Source organism: Hemitrygon akajei, chromosome 6 (assembly GCF_048418815.1).
Source record: "Hemitrygon akajei chromosome 6, sHemAka1.3, whole genome shotgun sequence".
In the NCBI taxonomy this organism is placed as follows: domain Eukaryota; kingdom Metazoa; phylum Chordata; class Chondrichthyes; order Myliobatiformes; family Dasyatidae; genus Hemitrygon; species Hemitrygon akajei.
This window is the reverse complement of record NC_133129.1, coordinates 80778741-80788500: the sequence shown is the minus strand read 5'-3', so window position 1 is coordinate 80788500 and position 9760 is coordinate 80778741. Positions and strand designations below refer to the sequence as shown.

Here is a 9760-nt window from a genome sequence, read left to right as displayed (position 1 = left end):
CAAGAAAGGTGTGGACCTACTGTCTGTACAGAATACTAAGCACCGATCCTACAATAATTGCATCCTAACCCGTTTTATTCTCCAAACTTTCCCATTAATTCCCGCCAAACTCCCAGTTCCTGTCACTCCTTGCGCAGGAGTAATTTACGGCGGTCATTACGCACGTTTTGGGAAAGTGGAAGACACCACGCAGTAACAGAGGAAAGGCGCAAACTCAGGCGTGGCCGGATTTTATCTCGGTGTGTGTGTATATGTGTATGGGCTGCTTCCCAGGATATTGTCTCTAGCTACGAGCATTCCTTTGGATTTAGTCTCTGGGCTTTGGGGGGGTACTGGGACTTTGCCTGGCGGGACATCTGCAATCCATATCTGGATATAGGGATCCCACAGGATTGGTTCCTGTCGTTAATCTCTTTGCCACTGGGAACATTTTTTTCCCCTATTTTCTGCTTCTAAACCAAGTTGAAATAAATGTACTAACTGGAAATGAAATTCTTTGCGAGCTATGGCTTCTGTGCGCTGTGCGAATGCGAGACATCTGATCAGATATTAGGCTGGGAGAACAGCTTTGTGTGAATGCTGTGCTGATGTTGGTACTGTGGAGGTGAGGGTGAGAAGGCGGGTTGGGGAACGGCTGCCGTCCCGTACCCCCTGGGCTTCTGTACTGCAGGTTGCACATTGAAACCTGCCGATTGGGGAACGCCAGAGGCTGCGACAGAGCGTTTCAGCGCAAAGGTAATCACTCTGAGTCAGGATGCTCTGACCGGCGACTGGGAGTTCCGTCGTTGGCTATGTTTGCCGGTGTTGGACGGAGACGGGACGCGTGCTGCCAGTGTCTGCACTCCGGTGCCCCCATATGCTCCAGTTCAGGGATAACACTTCGCCGGCAAAGCCGGACCTCCGTCAGCTTTTCGGGGAGTCGGTGTCGGGTTAACAGGCTGAGGGTTCTGCCAGCGGGCGCGGGGATCTTGACAGTGCCGGTAACCCCGAAGTGAAAGTACATCTACCGCCGTCCCTGTGCCCCGAGTGCGTTCCAGTACCCGGTCCGGGGTCCGCTTCGGGATGTCCCATCAGATAGCAGTGGCGAGTCCAGAGTGGCGGAACTGACCTGGCCGCGCACCGCCGGTGTTAACAGCGAGCAAGTCCGCTGCATCCTCGCCCCCCTCGTAGGGTGGTTGTTACGCTCCGGTGAGTGGGGCTGGGAAACCCCTGCCCTCTCCCCACGACCTTGCCCCTGGAGTGGAGGGCTGCGCGCTCGCTGGTGCCAGCTCTCCGGACTGAAGGAGGGAAGACCTTCCTACCTTGTTTCAATTCCGCAACCCTGGGCGGGAGAGAGTCTTAAGCGGGCGGGAAGGGAATTTGGGTGGGGTAGAGAATGCCTCCACCCTCGGGATATGCCCGGAGCTCTGCCGTAGGCTCAGCTGTTTCTGTCTTCGCCAGGACCCGCCGGCCGGCGCCAGGACAAGCTCGCCCACGGGAGCCGCAGCGATCAGGGAGTAGAGCCAAGATGCGAGGCTCCCCGGCCCGCAGGGTCGTAGCGGCGACTACTACACTCCTGCTGATATGCTCGACTGTCAAGGTAAGAGCATGTTATCAACACCCCCCACCCCTCACCACCAGCCACCACCCCTGGGGGCCACTGCAAGGCACGATCCCAACCCGGCCAGAGGTTCCGACTCTCAGAAACTTGCTTCTGTTGGTCCTGAGGCAAAGTGATTGAGACAGCCCTTGCTTCGTAGGGTGACCACGATATCTCCATGAATTGGAGGGATTCTGTATCGTCGGTGTAACCTGACGTGCGGTTCCTCGTTCACAGATTCCAACAGTGGCTTTCCTCCAGTAGTTTGTTTTATTTGTCCAGATTCAGTCTCCGGTTTCTCCGTTCACTACCGTAATTGATAACCACTGTTGGGAGTATTGAACGTGTGAGGGTTTTTCTTTTGCCCATTTTCTTCATTGCACTTGGTCTGGGTTCGAGACATGATCCAAAAATGCTCAAGTTTATTGTTTAGCCCTTCATTAGTTTGAAGGAAACTTGGATAACAACATCGTTGAAGACATGTTTTTAATTTAAGTTTTTAGTGAGTGTTAATAAGATCACAAGCGTTTTCAACTTAGAAGGGAGCCACTCAAACCCATTGTGTCCATTCCATGCTGCAAGAACTCAGTGGGTCCAGCAGCATTGGTGGGAGGGAAGAAACTATCAACGTTTCATGTCAAAACAGGACGGAGTGGAAATGTTGAATTATATGCGACGTGTAAAAACACTTGAAATTTATTCTCACTGAATATATTTAAATAACTCAACCATATGTGCTGCTAGATGTCTTTAATATCTCGACTGACCCATTGCAGGTGCATCAGTTAACACAACTTGAGGGTTTTTTGAAAGCTCTCGTCGCAGTTACGACACATTATTAGTTATGAAGCAGCAAATGCTGAGTTTTAAGTTCATTGTTGTTGGTCATGATCTAGCACATTAGTAAAGAATGTAAACTCAACATACGGACAATGTTTGAACCAGGTAGAAATGTTTGTCTCCATTCTATTGTGACACCTCGTTCTTGGTAAACACGACAGCCGTACAGATTTCACGGTTTAAAATGACCTTGTACCTTTTTTTTGTTCTATGGTCAGGCTCATTAATCACACATTAATGGACCTCGTCGTATAACAAAAGCCTCTGAGTGTGTTAATAGTCTATTCAGAATAGGTGAGAATGAGCTGATTAGCCAGTGTTCCTGCTTTGATAGACCGGCAAGCTGCGCGAATCCCTAATGTGGCTGCTGTCTGTCAGCTGCCTTCAATCGTGTATTTCAGGAATGTTCCAGTGTCACCGGTACAGAGTCTTAAATTGGCAAATTGTCACATCTGTTCCTGAAATTTTAAGACTATTCTGATGACTAAACTTTCTTTTAAAGTGCACTGATGGAATAAAACATTCAGTTTAGTGGGCAGTCTGAATATTTCCATCATTATTCATCATATGGTGAAGAGTTTAGTTCACCTGTCTTTTAACGTGCTGGGTCATATAGTACCATTCCAATTGTTTGACAGGCAAGTTGCAAAGAGCAATAAGTAATAACAACAGGGGTAGGCCATTCAGCACCTTCAGCTTGCTCCATCATTCAATAAGATTGTGGCTTTTAATTCAGTACCACTTCTCTGCCTCAGCCCCAGATTTTTTTAGAAAAATAGAGGGCTATGGGTAAGCCTAGTATCTTCTAAGGTCGAGACCTGCTCGGCACACTTTGTGGGCTGAAGGGCTTGTATTGTGCTGTAGGTTTTCTATGTTTCTATCCCTTAATTCCACAAATACTTAAAAATCTGATAATATTTATAATGAATGCACAATAAAGAAGTCTCCTCATGCCTCTTGGTTAGAGAATTCTGAAGATTAACCATTATACATATGGAAAAATGTATTCTCATCTGCATCTGCAGACTTTCGCGTGTGTATTCTCGTTTTTGTCCTGATTAGCTAACTCTTAATTGGAGACTATGAATCTTGATTGAAAATCCCCCAGTCAAGGCAGCATCGTCTCTACACAATAATCTCCAAAGAATGACATGACATTTTGAAGGAGAAGAATATAAATGCAAAGATATAATGCTGAGGATTTCTAAGGTCAGACTGCACTTGGAGTATTGTGAGCAGATTTGGGCCCATTTTCTGAGGAGGGATGCTCTGGCATTGGAGGAGTCCAGAGGAGGTTCATAAGAATGATCCTGTGAATGAAAGGGTTAATGTACCAGTAGTGTATGATGGCTCTGGGCCTGTACTCACTGGAAATTAGAAGAATGAGAGTCTCATTGAAACCTATCCAATATTGAGTGGACATTCAGAGGATATTTCCTAGAATGGGGTATTCTAGGACCAGAGGGCACAGCCCTCTCAGATAGCCCTTCTCAAATAGAAGGATGTCCCTTTAGAACAGAGATAAGGGGGAATTTCTTTTCCAGGAGGTTAGTGATTCTGTGGAATTCATTGCCACAAAATGCTGTGGAAGCCAAGACGTTGGATATATTTAAGGCAGAGGTTGATAGGTTTGTGATTAGTAAGGGTGTCAAAAGTTACAAGGAGAAGACAGAAGGATAATAAATCAGCCATGGTGGAATGCTGGAGCAAACTTAATGGGCTTAATGGCCTAATTCTGCTCCTTCATCTTGATTGTCCCATTTCCAAATGTTCTAGCACTGACAACGTTGCACTGTCTATAGCTGCAGAAACCCTAATCACTGAAATTCCTTCTCTAAACCTTTCTACGCCCCATCCTACCTCTATCCCCCCTCTCTCTCCTCTCTCTTTCTGTCTTTTAAGAATTTGTTTAAAACCTCCCTCTTTGGCTCATCTTCATGTCTTCAGCCCTAACATTCCCTCTGTGGCTCAGTGTCAAAGTATGCCTGATAGTTGGTTCTGGAAGACACTTTGGGAAGGTTCCAATATCAAATTTGTGTTTGCTGACAACACCATTATTGTTGGCCAAATAAACTGCGGTGAATCGTTACATAGGAGGGAGATTTGATTTGAGTTTCATTTGAGGATCGGTCTTGGGTCCACACTTAAGTGCCATTATAAAGAAAGTATGATAAGGCCTTTACCACCTTAGAAGTCTGCAAGATTCGGCATGCCATCTAAAACTTTGATAAGCTTCTACAGATGTGTGGTGGAGAGTATATTGACTGGTTGCTTCATGGCCTAGTATGGAAACAACAATGCCCTTGAATGGAAAATCTTACATTCTCCATCATGGGTAAAGCCCTCCCACCACTGAGCACATCTAAATGGAGAGCTGTCACATGAGAGCAGCATCCATCATCAAGGACCCCCACCATCCATGCCTTGCTCTCTTCTCACTGCAGCCATCATTAAGGGAGGTACAGGAGCATCAAGGCCCAGACCATCAGGTTCAGAAACCTTTACTACCTTTCAAACATCAGTCTCTTGAACTTCACTCATCTTCACTCACCACAAAACTGATGTGTTCCTGCAATGTATGGACTCACTTTCTAGGACTTTTCATCTGCTATTCTTGATATTTATTGCTTATTTATTAATATTATTATTATTGTATTTTTTTCTCTGCTCAAGCTGGTAAAACCTGAGGTAAGGGTGTAGCCAAACACACTTATTTCTCAATAGCTGGGAACTTTCAGACTATTCTAGTGGTGTTTAGTATTGTGGCTTTCTGGAGATTTACATAAATATTCTCTGTAGCCTTAATTGTTGAATGCTAGGGATGATGCAGCTGTAGATATTACTATTGGGGCAATGTATACCCTGTTCATGTTCCGTAGTCTTTCCATTTCCTCTTTTAATTCAGCATATTTCCGGTGTTTTTCATGTATTGATTTCAGTATGTTATGTGTGTTTGGAATGCTATATCTATAAAGTAATTTGTTCTTGCTTGTTTATCCTGTAAGATTATATCCATATGGTTATTATGGATTGTCCTATCTGTAATAATAAATCAGTTGTCCTATCTATAATAATAAATTGATCATAATATAATTTGCTGACCTCTGACTTGTATTTATAATAAAGTATGGTGTCTTTTATGAATCTGTATATTAAAGCAAGACTTTGGTGAATGAAATTTTTCATTTGATTGCGTCAGTGTAAGTAATCAGATTGAGTTAAACTGCTGCAGTATCCTGTAATGTGTTGGATCTTTTCTGGTTTCTATTGGTATTTTCTGTATTTATCAGGTTGAATTTGTTAGTCTTTTATTGTGTATTTTTGATATTTTTTTGTGTTAACCACCTGGTCCTGAAGAGCTACAAGCAACCCCTGTTGGAGAAGAGATCTCCAACTCTGAGCTAAGCGTTCAACATGTAGTCTGCCCAGATCTTTGGGACATCTTCCATGGAGGGGTTATTCTCTTCTATTGGTTAACTTTTTTTTCGGTAGTGATAATTACTTCATTTTTCTGGGTTGTGCTTTCATTTAAGTTTAGTGGTGTGTCGTTATTCTCAGATAGCATATGCTCATGTGGAGAGCTGAATCCTGTTTTCATTGATGAGAATATATCCTTAAAAGTTTTAACTGACAATTGTGCAATTTCTTATGTCTGTTATTCCACTTCCTCCTGTCCTGGATAGTGTTAATTTAAACATGTTTAAGTGTACATAGTGTTTTCTAAAATTTGTTATTTCATTTCTTATTCTCCTTTGTAAATTTTCCAGATCAGCTTCAAACTAAGATATTATGCCAAAAAAAAACATGAATATAGGTACAGCGAAAGTGTTTATTGACTATTGAGCTCTGTTTGGCTGATTTTCTTAAGCCATGAAGCAAATTCTGTCAAGTTTTCCCTTTATTGCACTGTGATCTATTTTCTTTGCTTGTTGATATCCCAGATACGTATATGTTTCAAATTCATCCATCGGTTGTATTGTATCCTGATGTTCTGTTTTTTTATTTTACTAGCTCTATTGCACCTTTCTTTATCTTTATTGTTTTGCACTTATAGTTCTAGTTTATTCTTATATCGTTAAGATATAGTTGTACTATTTTAAATAATTGCTTTAGCTTTACTATTGAAGGGGAGTATAATTTTAATTCCTCCATGTATAGAAGGTATGTCAATGTATAAGTTGTTTGGTTGTCTCTGATCTGATTGATTCAGTAGATTAGAGAGTGGGTTTAAAGCTGGACAAAACCATAGTGGGCTTGCAAAGTCACCCTTTATTTTGATGACGGTGTTTGTTCTTTTTTAGTTGTTAATAGATTATATTACGCCAATGTTTCATCAGGAGTTGTAGGAATTTCACAAGTGTTGGGTGTAGTATGTATATATATTAAGAACTTCCATTAATCATGAGTGTGGGACAGAATCAAATATTATATGGTGGTCAATATAACAACATGAAAGCTTTCTACTTCTCTGCCAGGCTTGACTTCGAATTTCAGAACCAATTACTTGTTGTTCTTTACATCCTTTCATACCCTTATGGCATTCTTTCTGCTCTTCTGTAAGTATTTTGTGGTTATCTAAGTAAATGGACATTAGTTGTGAGAAGCATAATGTTATAATTTTAGGTATAGTTTGTAAGCAAGTAATAGGATGATATTTTGATGTACCATTTGTAGTTTCTCCTTTAACTAAGAGATATATTTTATCTTCTGTCAAAAATATGGACATTTTTTCCCCAGGGTTTTTAAGAAAATTGTTGATATGCATTAATAGGTACAGATAAAGAGAAGTAAATTTTTTTATACCAATAATTATGAATATTATCACTGCCAGTACTTTTCCAGTTGTGGGTATTTTTTTATGACCACTTTTAGCATTTTTATCGTAACTTTAAGTATTTGCATTTCATCAATTGTGTGAATGTGTTCTTTTCCCTCCTTAATCCAGATTGCTTCTTGATTGTGGGTCACCCCATTTGACCAGACATTAGACCAATCTTCATTATCTCTCTGCTTGTTGGTAATTCTGTGTTAGGGCTGTCGGTGGCATTTTGGCACGCTGAATTTAGTTTCAAAGTCCTATATAAACTTTTTTCACTGTTCTTGAACTGATAATTCTGATTTCTTTGCCTGATGCATTTCATGTATATTTAGTCTGGCTTTGTATGCACTGACCTTCTGTTTTAGTGTATCTATAAATTCTATGATGCTTTTGTTAAATTGATCATATCTTCTATGGACCTTATATTTCCTTAGGTTTTCTCTTAACTTTCTTGCTTGGTTTATCCATTTTATACTCCATTAGCTGGGTATTTCTGCTTTTAAGGTTTCAATTTTTTTCTTATTCTCTTCTGCCATTTTGGTGTTCTCACTTCATTACTCAGTTTTGTGTTTCTATTAATGAATGCCTCCATTTTGAAGCCATTGTGCTGCATTGCTGTTTGGAGTTCTTCAAATGTTTGAAGTTTTCCTAAATATTGTGGTAACATATTGTTGAGAGTATTAATAACTTATGCACCTGTTTATGATGTGATTTGTTTTGGTATATAGGGTCTTTTTTTGTTGGGTTAGTGCCCATATTAGTATGGTGTTAAATGTTCGAATAATTTTGCCTGTAAGCTCAGCTTTGTCATCAACTTTCTGTGGAGGTTCTACATCTGCATTGAGTCTATTACCGTCAGGTTGTGGAGTAGTCATTGAAGTAATTCTATCATCATCAGCTCTCCAGGGGGGTGGCACCTTCATTATTTTTGTGTATACTAGCATAGTTAAGGCCTTAAGATCTTAATATTATTATCATTTGTTTTTTTTTCTCCCAGATGTAATAGTGGCCAAAGGAACTAGGGTAAAGGATGAACTGAAGGAAATTTATATTAGGCAAGAAACGGTGTTGGATAGACTGTTGAGTCTGAAGGCTGATAAGTCCCCGGGACCTGATGGTCTGCATCCCAGGGTACTTAAAGAGGTGGCTCTAGAAATTGTGGATGCATTGGTAATCATTTTCCAATGTTCTATAGATTCAGGAACAGTTCCTGCTGACTGGAGGGTGGCTAATGTTGTCCCACTTTTCAAGAAAGGAGGGAGAGAGAAAACAGGGAATTATAGACCGGTTAGCCTGACGTCAGTGGTGGGAAAGATACTGGAGTCAATTATAAAAGAGGAAATTACGACACATTTGGATAGCAGTAGAAGGATCAGTCCGAGTCAGCATGGATTTATGAAGGGAAAGTCATGCTTGACTAATCTTCTGGAGTTTTTTTGAGGATGTAACTATGAAAATGGACAAGGGAGAGCCAGTGGATGTAGTGTACCTGGACTTCCAGAAAGCTTTTGATAAAGTCCCACATAGGAGATTAGTGGGCAAAATTAGGGCACATGGTATTGAGGGCAGAGTACTGACATGGATTGAAAATTGGCTGGCTGACAGGAAACAAAGAGTAGTGATTAACGGGTCCCTTTCGGAATGGCAGGCTGTGACCAGTGGGGTACTGCAAGGTTCAGTGGTGGGACCGCAGCTGTTTACAATATACATTAATGATTTAGATGAAGGGATTAAAAGTAACATTAGCAAACTTGCTGATGACACAAAGCTGGGTGGCAGTGTGAAAAGTCAGTAAGATGTTATGAGAATGCAGGGTGACTTGGACAGGTTGGGTGAGTGGGCAAATGTATGGCAGATACAGTTTAATGTGGATAAATGTGAGGTTATCCACTTTGGTGGCAAGAACAGGAAGGCAGATTACTATCTAAATGGAGTCAAGTTAGGAAAAGGGGGAAGTACAATGAGATCAAGGTGTTCTTGTACATCAGTCAATGAAAGCAAGCATGCAGGTACAGCAGGCAGTGAAGAAAGCTAATGGCATGCTGGCTTTTATAACAAGAGGAATTGAGTATAGGAGTAAAGAGGTCCTTCTGCAGCTGTACAGGGCCCTGGTGAGACCCCACCTGGAGTATTGTGTGCAGTTTTGGTCTCCAAATTTGAGGAAAGACATTCTTGCTATTGAGGGAGTGCAGCGTAGGTTCACAAAGTTAATTCCTGGAATGGCGGGACTGTCATATGTTGAAAGATTGGAGCGACTGGGCTTGTATACACTGGAATTTAGAAGGATGAGAGGGGATCTGATTGAAACATATAAGATTATTAAGGGATTGGACATGCTGGAGGCAGGAAGCATGTTCCCGCTGATGGGTGAGTCCAGAACCAGAGGCCACAGTTTAAGAATAAGGGGTAGGCCATTTAGAACAGAGATGCAGAAAAACTTTTTCACCCAGAGAGTGGTGGATATATGGAATGCTCTGCCCCAGAAGGCAGTGGAGGCCAAGTCTCTGGATGCATTCAATAGA

At 41.6% G+C, this 9760-nt stretch overlaps 1 protein-coding gene across 1 annotated transcript in view; it reads left to right on the top strand.

Annotated features, from left to right (window-relative positions):
- Nucleotides 1–631: 631 nt before the first annotated feature.
- LOC140729187 (ADAMTS-like protein 1) overlaps nucleotides 632–9760 on the top strand; it is a 459173-nt gene continuing 450044 nt past the window's right edge. The window contains exons 1-2 of the mRNA XM_073048667.1: nucleotides 632–735; nucleotides 1441–1579. Of these exons, the coding sequence (XP_072904768.1) occupies nucleotides 1508–1579 (72 nt within the window). The 5' untranslated portion in view covers nucleotides 632–735; nucleotides 1441–1507. The remainder of the gene's footprint in view (nucleotides 736–1440; nucleotides 1580–9760) is intronic.